We start from the raw sequence: 26002 nt of genomic DNA on the forward strand, positions 1-26002 counted from the left end.
TAACCATATTTAAGCCCAGGACTTAGATTCGAAAATGCACGATATTTTGATAGAAACATAAAGAATCGGTACTGTTTAAAGGTTTTTAATCAGGAAACTGGTCCATGACTTTACGATTGAAAATTTAACACAGAAAATGTGAACTTGAATTGTTAAGTCAACAGTCTATTAATGCAAAACGTGAACTTCAAACTTTTGTGACTGGAGTGACTGACAGTGTGAAGGTCTCGTTCAAACAGCTCTTTCTCGGAATCAAATGAATAATTAGCATCGTTGCCACCCATATCGACTGCCTCCAAACCGGAACGGAATCTGCCACTGAGATGATCTACTGCAACTTTATTTCCATTTTCGGCGATGCCACACAACTCGAAAGATTGGGTAACTGTAGATGCCTGAATGGCTTCGACTGCTTCGGATACCATCTCGATGGTTTTCTGGTAGGAAGGCCGTTTTCTGTTGCCGGCAGTAGCGTATGACTCTCCTCCGTTGACAAGCCAGTCTTGCCATTCTTCCCGAAGTTTTGCTTTGATGTGGCCATTCACACCTCCAGAGACAGCAAAGGGTTGGAGACAGGGTGTATACTTCGGCGGAACAATCTTTATGGACACACAGAGGGATTTCAGAGCTTTGACAACGATTTTAGTATTTTCACTTTTATTGCTATCCATGAGCAAGAGTTACGAAGTAGTTGCAAAATAGTTACCTCATGGTTTCAGCACACTTTCGATCCAATGGGGCATGAGTTGCTGGGTCACGGAATCGCTCTTTGACACGTACAAGCAAATGTTGTTAGGAACCTCACCTGTTAGGATGAATGTGACTTTTAACACATCCATGCATGAAGTCAAGAGTGTTCATGCCAGTCATGTCCACGTAGCATGGCGTTTCGTCTGTGCTGAAGATGACGTTCCTGGACAATCCAAGAGGGAGTTGCTCACAACTGCGCAAATGATCTCGTACTATAATTTTGATCATTTAAGGATCACGGTTATCCTGTTGACAGTGGTGCGTTATTGTGCGAAGTGATAAAATGGCGTTGACAGAATCGAATGATCCAGTGATCACCTCACTTCAGCACTTCGTCTCAAATTCCCATCTCCTGTTTGAGAGCAATGGCTCTTTTACTTTAAGCATTTTGTAGCGTATGGTATGTCTTTTCGATCGTTCATCCTTACACCAAAGGTACAAAGACTCTTCTAGATCAGGCAGTGCGGGTCTTCTACCCGGATTTCCCACCCTTCTCTGATCACGTTCTCCTTCCATATTCAACCATTCATTCTCACATTTAGCCATCGTCTGAGATTTTTACGACCAATGGTCACGTGACGTGATGCAAGACTGAGATTAATTCCGGTCTTAACTTCCGGTCTTTTACAATGTCAAGTTTCTGAGCAAGAGTGTAGGCTTTCCTTGACATGATGAAATGTTCATAAAATGATTAGTCAACTTAAATATCAACAGGTAAACGAGGTGATTTCAAACCGTTGTTCTTAAATCCAATAAGATAAATGCTGCAGGAATTTCTCGTCCTCCACTGACAGATGTGAGTGTCTAGGTCGAGTGTCACACATCTGCACTTGAATGGTCTTCTTATAAAGAAATCACACGCACGGCTTTGATCGCGTGTAACGTGGTTTCAGATCAGTCCAGCCAACCAACTGCATCAGTATATCATTACTAAGCCACAGGAGCAGATACAATCATATTTCAATTCAACTGTAGCAAGAAGCTTATGAATATTTATTACCTCATTCTTAAATGTAATAAAGGTTGTGACTAAATTATTCATATTATTTTTAGCTGGCCGACATCAACAGAACACGCTGTAGTGCTGTTCGATGAATATTTTACATCATGATTCAAAATTCAAATTATTATCAATCACTAATCATTTGGCCATGTCATTATATGTCTTTTTCCTTACTTAAAATCAGTATAAATGACTATAGTTGAATAGCATTTGTGTATGCGCTTTTGCTACTATTCTTTCAATTTGGACACCATATATGGTGATTATCTGAATTTAATTTGACTGCACTGACATAAAAGCTTCAAAGCCCCTGAAACGCCATTAGATATCAATGTTAATTTTCTTTTAAATAGGAAATCATGGAGAATAGGTACGGTTTTGTTGGATGTGAAGAATGTATCAGCAGAATGTCTTTGGAATAAGATTTCACAACCATCTCCAATCGTTTATTTATCGTTAACTGTGAGCCCTGCGTTTAAACTTTAAAAATAAACTGTTTGGCAGGGGATTTAGGAGTAAGGCGTCGGTTAGAGTGGCGAAATGATTGCATGGATGTGTATGACTGTTACAAATCACAATTGTTCGTGGGAAAGAGAACAATAAAAATTCCACCACTGGTTGTCTCCCTTGCGTCATCTCTCTTATTAGAAGTCAACGACAAAGCAGACTAAATAACCAGTTTGGAGTTCCTTGTGATCTTATACGAAAAGTATGAAAAATTGAAGACGTAATCTTGTTCTTTCGGTAACGGAGAGTATTCATTGCCTAAGCCACTGACGTATACAAAAAATATTCAAATAGACCATAAATGTGATGTTGAGAATGAGAGTTGTTTCTTCACATTGATACGGGAAGAACTGAGCGCTTTGGGCTAGCGAGGAAAAACACACCGTCAGTTGACTTGACAAGGAGAGATTAGAAGAAGAAACTCTCATTTGGCTATTTGGCTGTTGAAGCAGATAAGGGGGAGAAACGATCAAGAGACAAATTCTCAAGTGACAGTTGAAGAGAAGAGACACACTCTCAAGTGACAAGTAAAGAGAGGAGATAAACTCTCGGGACAAGTGCAGAGAGGAGACAAGCTCCCATGAAACATGTGAAGAGAGGAGACAAATTCTCAGGTGTCAAGCGAAGAGAGGAGACAGGTACCCATGTGACTATATCAAGTAGACGAGGGTTTAAAACAGGAGACAACTAATATGGTGGTGTGTGAGAGATATGTATATATTAGACGTGAATGCCTTTTATCATGTACTTGTTAACTGCTGTCTGGATAATTTTATTTGGCTGAATTTTGGTTGGTTTTTTTTTGCAATAATGTACACACAATGGTGCCCCATGCACGTTTCTTCTGTAAAAAGAAAGTAAGAAACAAATCTGATATTGTGCAGTTCATTTTATTCCCAGTACCAATATTCCAGCATCTACTACGTAACGTTAACATTGCGCCTACATTTCTGTATCAATATGTGGCAGATGTAGGTATTAGACAATGTTACGGTGAATAATTTGCCGTGACAAAAGGTATAAGAAAACCCCTCAGACCCAGCACAATATAACACTGAGGAGTCTGAAATTTCAATAATTTGTATCCAACAAAAACAAAGGCAAGATAGAAAAAGATTCACCATAGTGGTTTCATGTACAATGCAACTGAGTCAAATCTTAAGTAATGGGTCACAAATACAATGTCAACTCACTGAAGTCTTGGTGTGAGAAAGAGTTTTACTGAATGTAGCACAGCGAGCGGTCAGGCAGCGGTTATGTAGGTCAAGCACTGACGGAGGCAGGAAGATGTTACTCCAGTTAATCTATGTGTGTCCGCCGTGTCGTCAACACGACAACTAGCCTTTATATATACAATCACCAATTCCTGAAAGTTCGATCACTTCCCGATCATCGCCATCAACTTAAAAGCTTCTGGTAGTCTCCCGGAAGTACGCGCAATTAATATAAACATTTAGTCAAGAGGAGGTAACTCTAGAGCACTACCTTAAAGGCCTGCAGCAAAATACTCCAAGCACTGAACATTTATTATACGAAATGTGACCCATAATAATTATCACTTAAGCAAAAATACATCTTACAGAAAATACACTCTCGTAACACCCACTGGTGATATGACGTGTAATATGTGGAATCTACTTACCATTACGCTTGTCTTTTTTGTTGATGTAAAAATGAGACTTTAAAATATGCATTTTGGAATTTTCAGTATGAGTTTCCTTGACGTCGGCATCAATCTTCTTCTGATCCAGACACTCACAGGTAATTATACCGAGGGGCGAACAAAACTACAGATTGTTTTGTTTCATTTTCAAAAAATACCAGAAAATATTTCTAATGGGTTGTTTTTTAAACATATAATGTGAAAAAAATGTTTTTCACTTTGAAATTCATTGATTTGTTTGCTCGTTCGATCATTTCTTTGTTTACAGTGTTTTCAAATTTATATGTAAAGCCAGTCATTCTTGAACCAGTACATATACATGTCCACTCAAACTACCCACCCAGCCACAGATCACTTTTTACAAACTGTTGCACGAAAGTGTAGCTATTAAACAAGCATAATGAACAGTGTCAACAGTCTAAGGTCATAATGTCAACAGTCTAATTTCAATCTTCAGTTGCATAAAATAATTTCTTTTGAACGCCAATTCATGTAATGGGCATTATTTTCTTACCCAACTGTACCCGAAGATTCAGAATGGCCAGTGGTGCGCCATATTAAGTCTTGGACTGAAATGTATAGAAATATCCCCTAATATCGAGGAAATGTGTGCAAGAATTATCTGCTATTCTGAGGATGTGTAATCCCAAATATAACATTTCCTATATTTGACAACTTTCTAGATGACACTGCTTTCTGTGATAGGTGCCTTGCCAATGTACAGTGATCAGAGGTGTACACAAAGTCCGTGGTCTGGACTACCAGTTGTCCCACCTTCAGTTTAGCGGAAGCCGTGGGGTCTGACTCTATTCGCGTGGGTTGGAATCCCGTACAACCCTACAAAAGTATTAGAATCGGTACTTTACTGAGAAAGTGTAACCCTAACTATACCATGTGTTACATATGACCACTTTCTGAATGTCATTGTGCATTTAATGGCATCTTGTACTTATTCCGTTCCTGTGTGTATAAGGAGAGTGGGGCTGATATATTTCACCTGACATCTCAAGCCTCTGAATACCACCATTTTGTGTCATCACTTTAAAGTCAGGATTACTGTTGCTGTTAGATGTATTATATACTCCACCCTTAAGTAGCATTTAGAACTGATATGATTAAGTGGAACATTTTTTTATAAACAACGTCTTTCTTTATTTCAGTGTATATCGCATCTATAGCAATAAAGAAGTTGTCTATCCTCTTTGAATATAATCCTCACTGGCATTGTCCATATTGCAATTAAACCCTGTACTAAACTGATTTGGGAGTTGCTGTTTTTTAACCCTATGCCTTTTCTTGTTTCAGAAGTTGTACTGTCCTTCAATACAACAGGTCGAACCTACACACTGTTTCCGGCCAAAAGGACCTGGAATGAGGTGCAGGACTTCTGCACCACTTCTGGTTCCAGCATGCTCAAAATTGGTTCTAGGGAAGAGATGGAGGAATTCAAGAGATTTATGAGTACATGGGAGAATAATAGTTTGCTGTAAGTACCAAGGAACTAGTTCCAATTTGACTTTTCATGAACACTCAGTGTTGCCATTATTTGAATTTGATTCATAATCACGCGCTTATGATATAGTTCGGAATCGCACAATGGACTCTCTTTGTACGCTCATTTGCTTAAGAGTATGAAAATGTTTTCGCAGCTTATGTACTAAAACGTTACTTTAGTATTGCCGCATGTGAAATTCATATTGCTGGAATATTGCTGGTTTATTGCTGGAATATTGCTAAAAGCGACGTAAAACTAAACTCGCTCATTCAGAGTTTGAAGCATTGCAAAAGGTGGTCGGATCATGGTGCAGGTGATCTCGGACACGTTCCTGCAGTATTCACTTACTTGTCCTTGTCTCCGGTAACACTGCTTTGGAGTTAGTAAGAGGTTTGAGCTGTCTTGGATTTGTATGAACGCCTTGAAAAGACTATGAAAACGTTTCTCTACTTATATACTGAAACTTTACTTTCGCATCGCGGCATGTGAAGCATTTCTCGTATTCATGGTATCGCTGGAATATTGCTAACAGCGAAGTACCACCAAACCCACTCACTCACTATTTCTTGATCTGTTCAGAACTGATTACTTGTGGATGGGCCTCTACGATTCCAATCTCTACAACGGCAGCAACGATGTTTACAAGTGGCAACAAGACTGTACCGACCTCAACAACTACACCAACTGGCGTAAAGGCGAGCCAAGCGACCAAGACATCGACCACTGCGTGGCTGTAACTCTAGAAGGGAAATACCGGACCAGACCATGTAATCAGCTCTACCATACTGTATGCCAGAAAAATGGTAGGAATGTTGGAACTTTTTATCTATCTACTCGAATTCATATTTCTTATACCTGTTGGTAATGCCATATTTACCACTCAAAATATTAGTAAACAATCGGATAGATCTGTGCGGAGTGAGTGGGTTTAGCTTTAAGCCACTCCCAGCAATGTTCCAGCCATATGGTGGCGCTCTGTAGATATTCGCGTCTGGATCACACAATCCAGTGATCTACAGCATGAGCGTCAAGCTGCGCACGTGTCAACCAAGTCAGCGAGTCTGACCACCCGATCTGATTAGCTGCCTCATATAACAAGCATGGATTACTGAACGTCAGTTCTAACCCAGATCTTCATGGGTGAAGATCTATGGATAAATGACTTCTTTATTACAGTATTTGCAAAGTTTCAGTGAAGATTCTGGTGATAACTCCTTCTCCGTGTGTTGTTTTCTATTTCGCCGTTTCCACGATTATCTCCTTCTAATAAATTATTTCTTTTATTGTTTTCACCATGCCTGTGCCTCTCCCTTCATGTTGCTTTGTGTTTTGCATACCTTTGGAAAGATCGCCATGATTACCCCGATATCAAACAAGTTATTTTTTTTATATGGACATCACCATGACTATCCCTGAATCAAACATGCACCATTTGCATCGTTTTTTCAATAATGCTTTTGAATGCGTTATTCCATAATTTATAACATAATATTTTGCTCCATTGTGATTGACATTCTGATATTGAGCTTCACCGTTGTCATGGTAATATATTCAGTTATTTTTCATATTACCTCTTACCACCTACCCACATTCAACCATTCACTCACTGACATATTCACTCATATTGCCTCTTACCACCTACCCACACATTCAACCATTCACTCAGTGACACAGTCAGTCATACTGCCTCTTACCACCTACCCACACATTCAACCATTCACTCACTCACTGACACAGTCAGTCATATCACCTCTTACCACCTATCCACACATTCAACCATTCACTCACTGACATATTCACTCATACTACCTCTTACCACCTACCCACACATTCAACCATTCACTCACTCACTGACACACTCAGTCATACCTCCTCTTACCACCTACCCACACATTCAACCATTCACTTACTGACATATCCACTCATACTTCCTCTTACCACCTACCCACACATTCAACCATTCACTCACTCACTGACACACTCAGTCATACCTCCTCTTACCACCTACCCACACATTCAACCATTCACTCACTCACTGACGAGCTCACTCCTACCACCTGTACCACCTACCCACACATTTAACCATTCACTCACTCACTGACAAACTCAGTCATACCTCCTCTTACCACCTCTTCACACATTCAACCATTCACTTACTGACATATTCACTCATACTACCTCTTACCACCTACCCACACATTCAACCATTCATTTACTCACTAACATATTCACATATGCCAGCTCTTACCACCCACCGACACATTCAACCATTCACTCACTCACTGACGAGCTCACTCCTACCAACTGTACCACCTACCCACACATTCAACCATTCACTCACTCACTGACGCGCTCACCCCTACCACCTGTACCACCTACCCACACATTCAACCATGCAATCATTCCCGCACACCTGTATTGACACCAGGACCATGCAAGTTTGAAAAGAACAAAGATGGCGTCGTCGTATACAGCGAAGTGCTGTCGAAGAGTGCATCCGACATGAGCACTTGCGAACAGGAGTGTCTGAGCAGAGTGGGAAACGTTTTCGAGTGCACCGCTTTTGTATACATGGCCAATGAATGCGACATGTACGTTCTCAACACATCGTACCTTGCTTTGCTCTGTCCGTCTCCTGAGCAGCTCCGTGACAAGACCTGCTACACAGGTAAATGTGTCGTGTCAATGTTTGTTTGTTTCGCGTTAATCCAGTTTCCGCTGTATTACTCTATTTTTGTAATAGGGGCGTCATTTTCAATGTGTTTTCGTACTTAAAATCGCCAATATATTTTGACATATGTGAAATAACGGGCAAACATTTCTTGTTTCTCTTAAACGTGCCACCTTTACCCTCCTGGTCGTTCTAAGAGATTGGTTCTGAGGGCCAGGCTTAGTAGCTCGACCGAATACTCGTCCATCAACTACAAAGGACGTTTATCCTAACAGCCATTATTGTTCTTGTGATCCAGTCTCGATTGTTTACAGTTGCGGTGTGCCTGGAATATTGAGTTCCATCTTAAACAAATAATTCTATTTTTTTTTTCTATATCGCAAAGTACAATTACAGTCACTTATATGTTAATACCGGTGACAGGCAACCTGGTTCAGGTCCTATCGCATGTTGCACATAGTGCAATATGTTGATAATTTGTTTCTTGATTTGGCTTTACCACCGCACTCGGCTAAATTGTATACTCCCCAAGGAGTTGAGACTGATAATACGATGTGACGACGAGACGGACATCCAGTGATCGAGCGAAACAAATACCAGCACCTTGAGCAAGCAATAGTTGCATGGATATGTGCGCTGTATAAAAATATCCAATAATAAATGGCGGCGTTCTGTAAATAATCGAGTCTGGGGCAGATCACCCAATCATCGGCAACATGAGCATCGATCTACGTAGTTGGGATACAATGACATGTGTCATGGTTGCTGAAGATCAATTTTAACCCGGATCTTCAGCGGGTTGATTATTTTTTCAACCGCATGATTGTATGACGTGATTGTTACCATTGACACTCCTTTCTTGTATATAGGTGAGACCAGTTCCACCGATATTGCCGTCACATCCAACAAAAATCGCCAACCCGAGGATAAGTGCAAACAACCAGCAAACAACTCAGCGACTGTCATGACAAGTAGGCCAAATAATGTTCATATAACCCTTAATTACACGTAGTCCCTGTTTTGTGTGATAAGGCCGATGTGGTAACCGAGTGGTTAAAGCGTTTGTTCGTCGTGCTGAAGACTCGGGTTCGATTCCCCACATGGGTACAATGAGTGAGTGAGTGAGTTTAGTTTTACGCCGCACTCAGCAATATTACAGCTTTATGGTGGCGGTCTGTAAACAATCGAGTCTGGACCAGACAATCCAGTGATCAACAACATGAGCATCGATCTGCGCAATTGGGAACCGATGACATGCGTCAACCAAGTCAGCGAGCCTGACCACCCGATCCCGTTAGTCGCCTCTTACGACAAGCTGAGTCGCCTTTTATGGCAAGCATGGGTTGCTGAAGGCCTATTCTACCCCGGGACCTTCACGAGTCATGGGTACAATGTGTGAAGCCCATTTGTGGTAACCCCCGCCGTGGTATCACTGGAATATTGCTAACAGAGTTGTAAAACGAAAGTCACTCGCTTAATGTTGGGACAAATATCCTGGATCTTTTCGCCACAATTGTATGTCACGTAGCCATTTCACCGGTTTCATGGGTGCAGTATAACGACCACATATCTAAAATTTGGACAATGAAACTGTACGTAATTGAATGCGAATTCATAGTCTATTTTATTTTTTTATAGACAAGTTTAGCTTAAAATACAATTTTCAGAAAAACGTGTTGTATCTTTAGTCAGTATTTTAACAGACTCCTGGAATTCCAACACTCATGGCAGAAACTTCGCTTCAACAGGGTAGTCCGGGTGGCATAGTGGTTAAAGCGTTCGTCAGGCCAGATACCCGGTTTCGATTCCCCACATGGGTACGCAGTCCATTTCTGGTATCCCCAGTGATGGTGTTGCGGAAATATTACTAAGAACGGCGTGCAAACGTGCTCAGTCGCTTCAACAACAGAATCATCATTTCTTCCTTAATGCAATATTTTACAGACGCTTCCCTGGCTATTTACGAAATAAATGTAAGTTAGGTTGTACAAAACCATTATTTCCACAGCAATTCATATGTGACAGTATCGTCAAATGTGATCAAGATAGAGGATAGTTATTTTAAGTTTTGCATCTTCAAGGTCCTGGATTCACACAAACTGCAAAGAGCCTCATATCTGATGTTAAATGCGACGTTTCTTATTTTTATGTGTCTCTATTTGTTGCATGGCTAGAATATTGCAAACATTTTCACCTCACACCCCTAAATAGTCTGCCCGGCATTGACAGCACCAACAACTGAGCCATCAACAGACGCGAGTCCAGTGTTCAACTGCACGGCTGATTCGGGCATCCAGTGGGTCGCCCCTGGCAAGCTGAATGTCACCTACTTGAACGGATGCCTTCTGTTGAACAAGAAGGACCTATCCTGCTATGTCCGATCCTTGACGTCCGTAGAAGACGACCGCCCATCTGCCATTGCTCTGGGAGGAGTGTGGGCCTCCCTGCTACTTGCTGCGATTTTATTTGTCATGTTGATGGATATCAACCCTTTGTTCAAAGATCGTAAGCCGGCTCGGAGGCGTTTGGTTGAGATACACAAAATTATTGATTAAGGTCAGTAGAATTTAAACATGGATCTCGAAAAAGCGGCTGCTCCCAAAATAGTCAGGTCACGCTTAATTTGCATAGTGATGTCATCTACAAGATTGGCTAAGTTACGATGGTCATGAAAGAATATGTTTGTTTGGAGGTGTTGCTGTTGGTGGTGGTGGTTTTGACTCCGGGGACAACCATATTTTCATTACCATTGATAACTTCTACGGCTTTTCCCCCGATACTAGATGAGTTGTTAAGTTGCTTTAGAATTTAATGTCATCTTTTGCTTTAAAAATAACAGTAAAACTAGCTATATGGTCAAGAATCCTATCCTAAGCCTCAAATTGTCTTAGACTGCGTTTTCCTTACCTTTTCACTTTTTACTCAGGTGCCCTCAAATTGATTCGAAATACTTAGTTTATCTGCCACAATTTGATTCTTCAATGTTCATTACTATGTATCCCACATATAAGCTTGATGAATAGAGTAATGTGTGACAAGTCAATCTATGTGTATGCTGTGTTACATTTTCGTTTACTTGTGTAACGAAGAACAATAAACTGAATTCAAACTACTCTTCTATGAAGCTGTCCCCGAGTCATTATTTCCTAGAAGAATCGTTTCCAAGTACACCATGCCTGTAGACAGAACCATCTGTTTTGAGATCGAGCATTGCCACAACCTTGTAACTTGTGAAAATCTCTGAAGCGTTGCACCTAGGGATGAAGCATCACAAGCTAGCAGTCACATTTTGAATCTTAACATTTTGAGAAAGTGCAAATGCTAAGGCAAGCGAGTTCCGCTTAGGGGTAATACATAAAAGTATGCCATACAATCACCCGTTTCATCATACGCCAAGATATAAATTTGTTAAATGTATCCGTCGTGAATGCATTACACTTTCACATTGTTGGGAGATTACGCACTAAGGGACTAATTTTTAACTTTTTGTTCTCATTACTTTGTTTCTGGAAAATAAATAAAAGTTAGAATATGTCAACACCAAATCGGTTGTAAAAGAAGAGTAGTGGCCATGCCTGCGAAGTTGCTAACTAAGTACATGTATGTCCGTTTCGAAAATATCAACGAAAATGGAATGCATACCGAATACTTTTATCTATAGTGCATTGAGACTATTCAGTCTACACAACACTTAGTAACTTTACTAGACAGTTTTCATCTGTGTAAAAATAAGCTCCTTTAATACCTGGTGAACCAAAACACCTTGGCGACTTTACTCTATCACATATTAAAATGTGCTTGCAAGCGCTGAGCTAGCTATGTATTTTATATATCAAGTGGTACCACTTTAAACCGCTGAATGTTTGAGGTTAAAATCTGGTTCATAACAGCCACCTTTCACTTTCAATTTTGCCGAGAAATTGTAGGGACAAAAACAAAAGGTCATCTTTCATCATTTTATTTCTCTGATCCACAGCCGAGTCAATAATAAAGTTAAGTGTACATTACTTACAACACTGTTTCATTGTTTGACCACCATAACTACTAGGTAGTGTATGTAGTCAGGTAAGACTGGGCAACACAACAGGGTAACAAACATAGCAGCTTGGCTGCTGTTCCAGATTATCACATACATAAATGGGACTAAGAAAATACCATCAACAATAAATTCACCCCTTTAGTCTTTCTAAAACTTCAAAGTCAACCTTCAAATACTCCTTCAGCAGGTTATGTTCATAAATTTGGGTCAAAATTTTATTTAAACTAAACAAACACAAAGTTCCTCATCAAGATATGAATTCACCATTATCATAAAAAAATCAAGATGTTAACAGAGTAATACAATGTTTTTGGCATTGTTTCAAATTGCACTAAATGAGTTATGGTCATAAGCAAGGGAACATAATAGTGCTCAGGCATTCCTAAACAGTACTTTCCTCATACAAAAATGAACAATTATCTCTTAATATAGTCTTTAAATGAAATTATATTACAGGTTAATTGTGGCACTTCTGAATCTCACTTCCTGAAAATACTGACAGAAAATTTCAGTTCATCAGTATACTGCTGGTGATATTTTCTCGAGACCATAGCACTCATTTCACACGAGACTTTATGTAGTGTACTTTGAAATCATGCTTAACTCTTCAAAGACTCGCATGATTATTTCTTCATATGCAAATCAAAATAGATAAGCACAGCTATTCTCAAAATATACACAAAAGAAAAAAGATTCTTTTGCAAAAATAATATCCCAAGAAGACTTCAGAAAGTCAGATCTATTCTTTGAGTCACTGATGCACATGATAAAACACTTCGTTGAAGCCCAGCTTCGAAGCGTAAGACCAATCACTCCCTGTTTGATGGGAAATAGTGATACTGGCTTAAGTTCCTTTCAGGGAAGGTGTTATATCCAGCAGAATGCCAAATGTATGGCAGCAAAACCATCATTTGCCCATGGAAGGCAAAATCCCACCTTAATGCCGCTATAGTTATCACAGTTCAAATAATCCGACCAAGAAAGATAGCATCGTCGGACATACAGTCTGGTCCTGTTATTGGTACAAAACCAAGTTTTGCGTAACAGTCCATCATGTATTTATCTCCCACTGTTAGTTCACAATGCACACCAATGGAACCACTGGTTTTTACAGCACAAAGGGCGCAGGCAAGAAGTCTTTTAGGAACTGCTGGGTCCTCGATTCTGTTTGGCAGGACATCAACACGCAGTAATGATGGATATCGTTTGTATAGAACCTCTGGGATCATCTGCTGCTCATTGTGAAAACTCAGTATCAGCTCCTACAATGAAGAAAAAAAATGATTATGCTTGGTTTGATAAATGATTGAGAACCAGAACTTGTCAGATTGCAAACAGATCAAACAGGCAGCTCATGTAAAAGAGGGTTTAACTATAAGATCAGGTTTTGGATTTTCAAAGCTCTCTTAGCGCTAAGATAGGCTCAAGTTAACGTATGCCACTTACAACTATCTTAGCGCTAAAAGCACTTCAAAAATCAAGGCCCTGCACATAAGAAATTCATGAATTTATCACTTCCGTTGGCCCAATTATGGAGGTAATATGGTCCAAACTGGCACATCCAACCAAAAAGTCTTCATTCAATGTTCAGTGGGAAAGCATGAAATATTCAGTGCAATAACAGCTGCATTGTGTACATACATCTGCTGGTGAAAGATCGTCTTTGTCAGGTTTGGGGTATTTTTGGCACATGGAGGGAATCCAAGCAACCTTGGTCTTCTGGTGTAGCTGCTTGCTGTCAAGAGCACAAAGGGCATAGCCACAGATTCCTTCTTCATCCTCCACAACAAAGCAGTATTCATGGCTGTTTGTGACCAGACCTCCGAGCAGCCTGGAACCAACACATTCTCATTACCATCAGGATTACTGTAAAATCTGGCCAAGAAATCAAACCTCAACCGTTTCTCATATTTGAGTGGGTGAGCGAGTTTCACGCTTCCTTTACGCCAATATTCAAGCAACATCAAGGCAAGGAGACGCTAACAAAATGGGTTTCAAATATTGTGCCCACGCGAGTAATCTAACCCAGGTCTTCGGCATCATGAGCGAACACTTTACCATTTGGCTACCCCACTGCACCCACCCACCCTTTGAACAGATTCAATGTGTATTTAGGGAATGCAAGAAATATGTAAAATGTAAACTTTCCCTTTCACATTTTCACGAAGTTGGGCTTGGACTAAAAGTCAGTGATAAAAGCATTTCAACCAATCAGTCATATCTTGGCTGAAACTAAACTCAAGCCTTGTTGTGGTACAGAATTTCACTGTTCAAATCCTTCAGAGACCATAAGTGATTGAAGGACAAAAGACTTGAGGGAAGGTAAGTCCTACATCAGAATACCATAAATGAAAAACATTTCCAGTTTGAAGGTGCACATGGAATTTCATACCTGTCTCCCATGAGTTGTGGATTATCTGGAAAGACATCTGTGCCATCCATGCCATCATCACAAGTCTTCAGACACACCTGGTATACTTGATCCTGAAGAGGTTATTTGTTCATTAAGATATAAACAAAACATACTTTAAGACATTAGAGACAGTGGTCTGACACCCAGAAGTCAACAGTAAGTATTGACTTTTCAGAGTGTAAATATCTTTTATCTATTTGTAAGAAAAATCTCAGTATACATTGTAGGGATGCCATCATAAATGGATGCATCAATAACTTTTCTTTAAAGATACAATTACTGATACAATCAAAACTATCAACATTTAGTCTTGAAATTATCGGTTTAAATATGTTTAAGTAGCATTTACATTTCGCAATTGCATCATGTATTGGGATAAAATGAGCATTAAATGATTATTTTTCATGCTTAAAGATGAGAAACTGGACTCTCAATCAAATTGGTTACCTTTACATGGACAATTACGAAATGTGAAACAATAATGTTCAAAATGGATGCGTATCCATTCACGAAACTTGTCTATCGTGACATCTGTAATATACTGGACAAGAACTCACCTTATCATTAGGATGGTAAGGTCTATAGACATATCGTTTCTTGACAAAAGTGTCAGGGGCAGTCATGAAGAATAGATCATGAGCAGTGTCAATCGGCAACATTCGCTGTGAACAGATCAGAAGGGTGTTATGTAAGGATCAAGTCATGAACAAAGACTGATCCAAATTCAAATGATATATTTCGCAAGCGCAACATATTCCTGAATCCAGATGCTCAACTTAAAAAAAATAAAAAATAAAAAAAATAATAAAACTGCATAAATCTTGCTGCAGTCACCCTTTACTCGCAAGTTAGAACACGACACACTAACCGTGTGCAGTGGGTTTTCAATGTTTCACAAAGACTCACACTAAGATTCATCTGGGTTAAGGAAACAAATTGAGAAAGTTACATTTACCATATAATATTACTTCTTATTAAAACAAGCAAACTACTTTTCACTTACTTGTTGGCTGAGAGCCTACAACATTCAAATTATATTAGCTTTTCTTCCTTCTTTCAGGCTGATTCACTGTTGCTTTTGCACTTTATCTCAAGTTTTTATAATCTTGCTAAATGTCAACCACTGTGAAAGTTGGACAGATTCAAAATTTCTAGTGAAATACATTTTTAAAGCATTCTTGATTATCATAAAGACGAAGTTCAGGTGTCAGGAATTACAAGTAACTTTGCTGTCTTTGGAAAATATTCCAAGAGGGGCTGGGAAAGCTTGCAAGCATACAAAATGTGCAACAACAAAATTGTACAAAATGTACAAGCCACATTTTTTAACTTAAAAAATTTGTGTTGACCAAGATTAAAGTCAATACGCAACATACTCTGCCTTAAGTCAGTCAAGAATGATATTCATGGGGTCAAAAATGAGTAAACTTTTCAATAGTGAAGGTTGAAAAAACAAATTAAACTTTTACTAATTCATCGTGTACTCACGAAATTTTGTGTGTGACATCAACATTAAACAAATGAAATAGGGACCAAGGAATGTAACTGCAATATCTATGTTGTCTTTACAACACACTGCAGTGGGAAAAATGATATCAAAACATATTCCAAAGACAACAGAAGTGAGTATGTTCAGATTGTCCAACTTTCACGGATTATGAAAGAAACAAAGCATTATCGCAGCGCACTTTCTGTAATGAAAGATGACTATTAGCACAAGGTAATAACACCACTGAAACCGTTTACTTGAAGAAAATGATGTTCAGAAAATTTTCCCATTTTCCACACTAGGATTCATATATCAACCTCTGTATGGAGACAGAAACATTTGATGGTGTGTAACAGTGTTTGAAATAAGTTTCATTAAGTTTTTTGTTGTTGTTGAATCATTCACATTGGCATATAAACTACCAAAAACAAAGATTCAAACACTGTTCTAAATACTCCACAATGATCAACTGTCACATGACAAGTGGAAGTGTCAATAAAAGTTTCTATCACACAATAAAGAGGTTCTCTCAAATGCTAAAAGTGTCTACATGTGAAGTGCTTCTGCCAAATGTTTTACAAAGTAAACGCCCATGCCACATGGAAAACAATTCTTTAAAAGGCGAGGGTTTGGGCATTAACAAACAACACAAAGAAAAAATTCTGAACCTTTCACTGTACACAATGGTACAAACTTCTGATTACAAATAATTTCCCTGAACATAACAATTCAAGTTGATTCTTGGTTTGCAGAATATTTCAAACATGAATTAAGAAGTGATCCACCTGCCATGGAAATTACACAAGCATTTTCTGAAACAATTGCTTGAATTGTGCAACAGCTGTAAATATTCTGCAACACTGACAAGAAACAAATTGAATTTTAAGAATAGCTTTAAATTTGGCATGTGAAAGCCATCAGAGCTGAAACGCATGCTCACAGCGCGAGCAGCAGCGCAACCTGTGAAGGAAGCAAGAATTAAACTTGAGATAAAAGTGCAATAACCGCAGAGATCAGCTGAAATTGGAGAGAATATATTAGTGGGTCTTGAAATGGGGAAACAACCATGATGACTTGTGCATCCAGCGCATGTGGCAACAAGCTTCCTGGATATACATACTTGGAACTCTGCCTGAAGACCGCCTCGAAAGACCCAGGGTTCTTGGTCTCCACTAACGAATGCCTCCTTATAGCCTTTTGTAAGCCCTAATATGGTTAAAAAAAGAAATAGGTAGAACTCATTAGTGACCTGACAAAACCAATTCAGGCTGGTGGACGGTTGATATGGTTTGCTTTATTTTACAGTTACACATCTTACCTTACAAGTTCAATAGTTACCTCGACGATACAATTCATCGATGTTGCTACTTGAACAAGATGTACTTGCATGCTAGTTCACTTCCAGGGGTATGAGAATGTCAAAGAACTTTGTACAGCTTTCGTCGCGATATAGGTTTGCAAATTCCAATTCAAAATGTACTACACTGAAATTGAAATGTTTCTGAAACATGACGTTCCATTCAAACGGCTTGGCAGAATTTCAACATATATTTTCAGACAAAAATAACCCAGCCAAAGCAAAATCTGAAAGCCTTACCAACCTCTGTCTTTTTGTACCATGTTTGCAAACCTCTGACTAGGCAAGATGAGAAGGCACAGGAATCCAAATTCAACTACATCTGTATGATAATATACAACTCAAATATTGTTACCAGCTTCATTAGAATTAATATGAGCTCAGCAGATCAAAATTTTGGAACACTCAATTTTCTGATAAAAATCAAGACAATTGAGGGCATTGGTGCAAACTGAAAATATTCATCATACATATGAAATTGAAGTTGGATTCAAAACTCTCCAATCCGAGAGCAAATATCTGCATCTGAAACCACCATCTCCATTTCAGCAAGGCCCTAGCTTCCAGGAGTTTCATGACACCGGACATTCCATACTTACAAAAATATAACATACCAACAAAATCATTGATTTAAAACACTTGCATTTACTGTTTTCAGTAAGATTTTGACACACTATCATTATGAATTATATCTTCTTAAAGAACCCACACTGAAACACCTGGAAGTTCATGAACGTTTTGGTGAAATGGAGATGCTATGTCCATATGTAAAGAAAATCATGTCATGCAGAACCTGTGTAAATGAACAATGATTAGTGAGCCTTGGAAAGCTGTACAAAGTGCTAACTGCGGTAGAAGAGTGTTGGTCCAAACCCAAACACATAGAATGCGTACATGTTAGAGATCCTTGCAAGTGACACACAGCCATGTATGGAACTCGACCACCTCCTGAAAGAACACAAGCAAACAAAACATTAGTATGTACCTATCACTGGTCATCCGCACTGAAAGTAAGGACTAAATGCCAGTCTATTTAATAGACTCCCTTACTCACCAGATTTATTTGATAAATTGGGAGACAATTCAGTCCTCAGAAAGATTTAACTTATCTGTCCTACAAGGCATTATCTTCAAACTCACTGTTCAATTAAGCATTCTTTAGGACTTCATTTATCTTAAATCATGGAAAGGTTTCATGTTTCTCACAATCCAACTTCAATCACAAGACACAAAGAGGCCAGATATGAATTAATAGAAAGAATAAAAAAAACTTAAATAAACAGGGAAAAAGATAATGCCTGAAAATGTTCTAGCCATGTCCACAACATTGAAGATGTCTACAATATTTGAGATATTACACCTTAAGAATGGCTGAGACAACTGTCGCAGTATTCAAGAGCCACAATATTATTGTGCTTATAAAGAGCCAAGCTGAGCAAGTTGTATTTCTTAGCACAAAATCTTGTGGGCCTAACAGGCACATCAAAACAGTGACATATGGTTTCAGCATATTTTCATGATTTCAACTATTCACAATCCATTCTCATGTTACCAAACTTCACAAAAATGTAATACAAATCTGTCCATGTCCTTCAAAATGAACAATCTGAAACCATGATATAATTTTGTGTAATATCAGAAAAATACATCAAAACCACAAAATGTTTAAGTAAAAGATGTTTGTAAACAATCATCAAAACAACTCTGATAATGTTATGAATAATACTGAGGCTCAAGAACAGGACAAAATTACAATATTGTCAGCCAAAGGGACACATGCATACAAACTCTGTTCTCATAAAAATTGACAATTACCCATCCACTTGACATAAGCACAGCAAGTTTGAAGAACTCCTCGAAGATCCCAGAGATATGGGAAGATATCCATCAACAGAGATTTGTTAGGCATGACCACAAGGCGATCATACAACTCCAACACAGCTCCAACACTATCCTCAAACCTCTTTGCAACTTCAAACCAGTGTGTTACCTGAAACAAAAACTATTTAGTGAATACTGCAGGAACTTGTCCAAGATCATCTGTATGGTCATCCAAAGAACATCTGCAATACATTAAACTCCAAATGAGCCAGTTCAGATTTACACTGCTTTTAGCAATATTCCAGCAATATCACAGCAGAGACACTAGAATTGGGCTCTACACTTCGTACCCATGGAGATGATCAAACACAGGTCTTGTGTGTGACGAGCGAACGCTATAACTACAATGCTACAACTTTTAACTCTGAAGAGAACAATGACAAACAGTGACAAACAGACCATCCATAACAAGCTATGAACAATGTTGTCGATCTGATACTTCATTACAGTTGTGCAACATTCTTAGTGTCAAAAGAAACTTCTCATTCAAATATGATGTTTGCATAGAAAGAAAACTGCAACAATGCCACTGAATTGCAATTTATATACATGTCTACAAAACAAAATCTTGTGGCAAAATATTTTTTCTTTACCTGATCTTTGATCTTCTTTGCACCATTTGCACTCGAGATTACATGAGCATTTGCCCTAAGCCAGTACAGGTCCTGCATCATTTCACAACCCTTGGACCCGTATTCAAAAGGTGTGTAGAACAAATCCACAAGCAACGAAACGTTCTCGTATGTAAGATTACCACTTGATGTAAATTCAACTCCATTCGATGTTTCCACAACCTCTTCACAATTTGTAATGTCTGTACTGTTCCTTTCCCCAGCCTTTTCCAAGGCAGTCACTTCTATCTGCATCAGAGATTCTGATGATTCATTTTTTGGAATACTATGGACATTTGATGGTATTGCACTAACCCCTGTTGGAACACAATCCATGGGTTCAAGTTCTGAATTGTCAGCCACAAATTCTGTATCAGATATGGGTACGTCAACAAGACTGTTCACAGGATTCATTGAAGGCTGCATGTAAGATACATTGTCTACTTCAGCCATGTTGGAATCCATGGAATTCAATGGAGGGATTGGTAATGAAACATTTTTGTCTTCAGATTCAAATGTTGTCGTTGTTGGGGTTAATGCTGTACAAGTGCTGACCACAACATTGGACATGGGCATCATAGGTGGGGATGGGCGCTTAGGAGGGAGGCGTCTTGCAGAGAACTCCACCAACCACTCGCTAACAGCTATCTTCAGTGCCTGTCTGGGCTGGTAACGAGTATCAAACCTTGTTGGAATGTCCTCATCTGAACTGAAATCACTTTCTGTCTCCAGTTTGATGTCCGACGCCACTGGACTTAATCTGTCGCCTAAAATGCAAGTTAAAATATTCACATTATGCATTTGGCATATATAGGATGAGGATTTTGTACTCTTCCACTAGCAAACAGCACATTTATCCTGTCAACACACACACACACCAAAAAAAAATCAAGCGGGACAAAGGAGGTCTCTGACATTCTCTTCCCCCCAAAGTCGTGAAAATGTACATCTATTTAAACGAATTCTACCTAAATATTTCTTTACCTGATATGATATCTTTCTTCACTCCATCAACGTTTGACTTGCACCACTGTGCTAATGTGTGACACGCTATAAAATTGGCTTCGAATTCAGTGTTTGGATTTGTCATCACACCCCTCAGATATGGAATGATTTCAGGTGACCGTCCATCATATGGCCCAAGGAATATCCTTCTTGGATCATAGTCATTGGCATGAATATTGTCCCATATCACAGGTGGACGCTTCAATACAGAAGCAACTTCTTCCAGTGACTGAATACTGAGTTTCTTGCTGATCACTTTAGGTCCTGAAAATCAAACAATTGACAACTTACAAATAATGCCAAACCAACAGACTGATTTCTTACATCACTAATATTGCTAGCATACAGTTTATCATCAAGATAGTCTTATATGCCGAATGTGTTACTAATATCAAATAGCCAAACCCAACAGCATAAACAGTATTTTTCAGAAATCGGTGGAAATGTCAGATGTTTAAGTAAGGTCACATTCTAAGATCAAAATTAATCGGCTATGACAAACGGGGCAAGAAATATCACTATACCAATCATGTTTCACCAACTTCCATGTTATCACCATTTGGATAAACTGACTTTCACACATCAAATTTTGACCACAGCCGTTCCAAGAGGTAATAATATTTTAACACCTTGAGCATGCACAAGTTTACATTATCAAAAGCCATCATATTATTCAAAACATTACCTGTCCACATCACATTGATACCTGGCAGCAGTTTGCTACCTATAGTTGTTAGGTAGTCAGAGTTTAACACATTTGGTATTGCTCTGGAAGCACAATATTCTGAAACAAACATTATGCGAGATTAATGTAATATATTTATAAAGACACTGAATAGTAAACAATGCTTATTTTGTGTCCCAGAATTGTTCATAAACTCGTTACAAGAAAAGTGTAGCAAGGATACAAATATTCAGCAATTTTCTTCAACATATGCAAGCTCATACTGTTGCTGATTTTATTCTTGTTTCAACATACTATGAAATCATGTTTTAACTTGTTCTTTGCCATATATTCCAAATTCTAATCAAGATGACTCATTTTCATCTCTTTCAGTTTTTCAATGTAGGAGTTGATAAGTTGATAGATATTGTCATGAATGGAAAATTAGCTACTTTCCAATTCAATATGAACAACAGTTTCCCAGCTGTGTTCATTCAAAGGATCACAAATGTTTTAACTGTATAAATTCCAAGTTGAGACTGGTAAAAATTCATTCTATAGTGCTCACCTGTAGGACAGAATAAAAACTTTGGTTGGCCCAAATGCTCATACACTTCATTTGTAACCGAGGCTTGAGCAAAGGCTGATGATGGGAAAACACTTCTGTCTGCTTCACTTATTTCAGGGTCAATGTCATCAAATAAGATGGCAAATGCTTTACAACCAAATGTTGAAACCTGAAACAAATTAAACCAAAAACATAAATCTCTCAATCATTTATAACTTTCAAAGATAACCACAATGAACTCTAAATCATAAATTCGTCAGCAAAATAGTTCTTGAAATTATTAGTTTCAAACAAGCAGGTCCAAAGCAATACTGTTTCATTTGACAACCAGAATCACATCAAGCACATTTATTGATCACAAACAACACTTTAGATATAAATTCTGAAAGATCACATTTGTCAACAGAGCTGATGTGCACAAACAAACACTGTAATGTTACCTGTTCCAGTTTCCTTTTAAGGCATGTAATATCTTTTGTGCTGGAGAATGTGATGTCTAGACCTGGCGAGATGGCATACACAAAATTCACGTTGTTCTGGTGCGCAGCTTCTACCAGATTAGTCAGATGATCTGAAAGAAAATTTGCTAAAAATGATACATCCTTCATAACACAAATAGGTGCACAAAGACTAACAACAATGACTTGGTTTCTCCTGTTTCTTAACAGGAAGAGTAATTGTTGGTTGACAGTTACATGAGTCTTAAAATCTGAAGTTTCCTGTTAAGCTACTTCAGTTAACAGTGATTAACTATTACACAAAGCTGCCCCCATCCAGCCTTGTCAAGTCAAGCATTTCTGTATGTTGAGTACAACTGCAACTTACCAGCTTCTTCAACAGAATACAGTTCCCTCCAGAAAGCTCTATGTTTACAATCATCTTTAGGGGCATACATGTACGTGTTTAACCCCATTTTGTTCATCCTGAAAAAAATAAAACATTACTAAATTTCAAACACTGTCAAATTTTAAGCTGCTGAAAATATATGCATCAATAAATATTTTTAGATATTGTAATAAAGCATTCATAAAATATTTACTCTCACCAACTCTGCTCAATACTATTGTTCTGCATGTGTATGTATGCAACTTTACATATGGAACATTAGACAACTTCACAACTCACTGACCTGCCTTAAACCTACTGCAACAATGCATCACCACGTTCTCACAAACATACTTTTTCATGTTCATGCTTTTGTTCACAATTCAATTTTACATTTTCTACAGTTATTTGATTTTCTTACCATGCAAAAAGCAGCTTTCTTTGATCGGTGCTCCATGGTTTACCATAGAATCCTGAAAACAAAAATACCTAAAATGAGTACAAGGTCACACATAACAAGGACCCTGAACACAACTGGGATTTACTTGTCCTGTATCTGACGATTCTGAAGGTCCCTGGAACTTTTACTCTAGGGATTCTGGACTACAAAATGGGGGTCCCAGACACTTACATACTGTTATTCAGTGTTGGCTCAAGAGAGGGTTTGGGAGTGTTTCAGTGAGGACCCACCTCTATTTTACATCTGCCCATCTATTTAACATTGGAGGGGGTCCAGAAACATTATTTTCATTAATTTGGACCCACTCAAAATTTCACACCCACCCACTCAAAATCTAACACTGATTCTTATTAATACTATTTTCTAATATTGCTGCAATTCAGTATAATGTATTGTGATCATCACAGTCATTAACCTGAGTCCGCTAGTAGCAGTCTCAGTACTAACTTATCATACTCATTGTTACTTGATCAACATATTCAAATCATTTCGACTTTTTCTGCATCCTATTGTGTTGAGCCCTTTGTCAATTTTTAAGCATAAAGGAGGCAAGAATTTGTGACCTGTAAATCCTTGACAAAATAAAGCTATTCTCATCAGTTCAGAATAATCCACGATGCTATGTATACACATCAAAGCATAAACTTATACCTAAGCTGTGGAAGTATGTTTTCTAACAGCATGAGTGAGAATTATTGATAATGTTTGTCATCATAGCCAACTACAACAATCTAACAGTGAACTCAAAGCTTAACACTCGGTTCATTATAGGTACTGTTATCATACTAAAACAGTGTCATGAAGGTCAGTGCTAATGTCAGAAAGACAGAGTTGAGTTAAAGTGTGTTCACTAGAAAGTAACCTACAGTTTCAAAGACTTCTGCCCAAAGAATTATTAGAGAACTCACAAAAAGGACTAAAGTCTAAAACTTAAAAATTAGGGTTTGGTTTACAGTTGGGTGGAATGGAAGGAAGCTGAGCTGTAATCGGTACTAACCTGAAACTAACACAGCTGTGCAGGATATTTATTGTTATTTGAGAAAACGTTCTTGTAACAGTTTGAAAATGAAGAAACAAAAGACAAAATTCCTAAAGCTGGACCCACAATCGCATAAAACACTTCGCTTCCATCGTGGCAACTCCGATAAATTCTGGATTCGTGTCTGTGTCTGTTTATTCCAGTGGGCTATTTGTCAGTGCATTAAGGTAATCATGGCCGCAATACGAACGAAAAGTACTCAGACTACGTCAACAAGAAAAGAAGTCATGTGAAGGGTTTGCCGCTATATACACGTCTTTCCGACAAGTGTGGTGATTGATTTAGTACCGTATGGTGAATATTGTCATTTCCAATTTCAGTGAAAGGAAAACATTCGTAAAATTTGACAAAATATCAATTCAATTATAATGTCTCGTATTTCATGTCAGCGGGAGCAAGACGCCATTTTGTTTTCACCGTCGGAATGCGACAAGTGCCCCGGATGGAAAAAGAATTAGGTTTTCCTGAACACAGAATGATCGTATCTTTCCTAATAACGTTTCGTGCGTATGTATACATAGCAATTTCCCATATTGTATTACACAGTTTCACCATATGAATTGTTTTGATGGCAAGAAACTGTTTGCGTAGGGTCCAAGGTCGAATATTTCTCTCACCCTCCACAACACCAGACACGAAAGTGCCGTCTTCCGCGCTGTTATCGTCAACTTCTTTCCCCGTCATTCTGGATCGTAGTTGGCGCTGATATCCACCCTTTTGACATCTGCTCGCTATGGACCCAATTTTTGAGCTCCCTTTAACCATCAGCAAGCACACTTTCTGTCCCTTCTTCTCGTGAAATAATTATTCTCTCTGCTGACTTGTGGGTAATATGTACTTTTGGATGATACAAAGACGTTCATTGGCTACATGGGTTTTACTCAACCAATGAAATCCCGTATGACATGGCGTTAACTGACTGCTAATGCACTGTGGGTAAAAAAAAATGTGGCCAGAACCGGTTTGCACTGCCATTAACACGTTTCATGACAGACTTAAAAGTCACAATGAGACACACGCAAACATTGCTTGACCGCACTGTCACCATCAGAATACACCAAATTCAAGAAACGATAGGATGTTCCTTTTTATTCGAGAAATGAGCAATGAAACAGTAGCCTGTACATTTAAATGACACTACTCTCTTCAAAAACACCTATCATGTTCAGCTATATAAACAAGAGGTGAAAATATATACAGCAAATGGACAAATACAAACATCAAGATCTATCTAATTATATCAAGCGAAAACTGAGTGAAAACGTATTAACAAAAATGACGGAGTTATTTGATTCTGTTTGTAAACATAAACGTTTGTAAACATTAACAGATATGACGTCATATATTAATATGGCTACGGATCTATATATAGGTGCTTGTTTAATCTATATAGAGATGCTGATTTAGCACGTCTAAGTAAACATTTGCATCTAAATACATGTCTCAGTTCCGAAGACTGAAACAGCCTAATTGAGTTGTAGTTACAACCTACACTGCCATCTAGTCTCTAGAAAGCTTTTTAATTAAAATACAGTACAATAAAAAGAAGCGCGCTTAGTCCA

General features: G+C 38.5%; 1 protein-coding gene across 2 annotated transcripts; it reads right to left on the reverse strand.

The window, feature by feature from the left end:
* Positions 1–12031: 12031 nt before the first annotated feature.
* On the reverse strand, positions 12032–25286 carry LOC137266424 (protein O-GlcNAcase-like). Of its 2 annotated transcripts, XM_067801916.1 has the most exons (15): positions 25058–25286; positions 23363–23414; positions 22942–23039; positions 22557–22687; positions 22117–22285; positions 21570–21668; positions 20864–21148; positions 19862–20646; positions 19203–19377; positions 18282–18335; positions 17151–17236; positions 15099–15203; positions 14521–14612; positions 13770–13959; positions 12032–13390 (listed from the first exon to the last, which is right to left on the reverse strand). In XM_067801916.1, the coding sequence occupies exons 1-15, from the start codon at positions 25203–25205 to the stop codon at positions 13091–13093; spliced, it is 2769 nt and encodes a 922-aa protein (XP_067658017.1). In that variant the 5' UTR covers positions 25206–25286; the 3' UTR covers positions 12032–13090. The 2 variants fall into 2 exon arrangements, with proteins under 2 accessions (XP_067658017.1, XP_067658016.1); XM_067801915.1 differs by lacking the exon at positions 18282–18335 and having other exon boundaries at positions 25058–25274.
* Between the last annotated feature and the right edge of the window lie 716 nt (positions 25287–26002).

This window comes from Haliotis asinina, chromosome 15 (assembly GCF_037392515.1).
Source record: "Haliotis asinina isolate JCU_RB_2024 chromosome 15, JCU_Hal_asi_v2, whole genome shotgun sequence".
NCBI classification, from domain to species: domain Eukaryota; kingdom Metazoa; phylum Mollusca; class Gastropoda; order Lepetellida; family Haliotidae; genus Haliotis; species Haliotis asinina.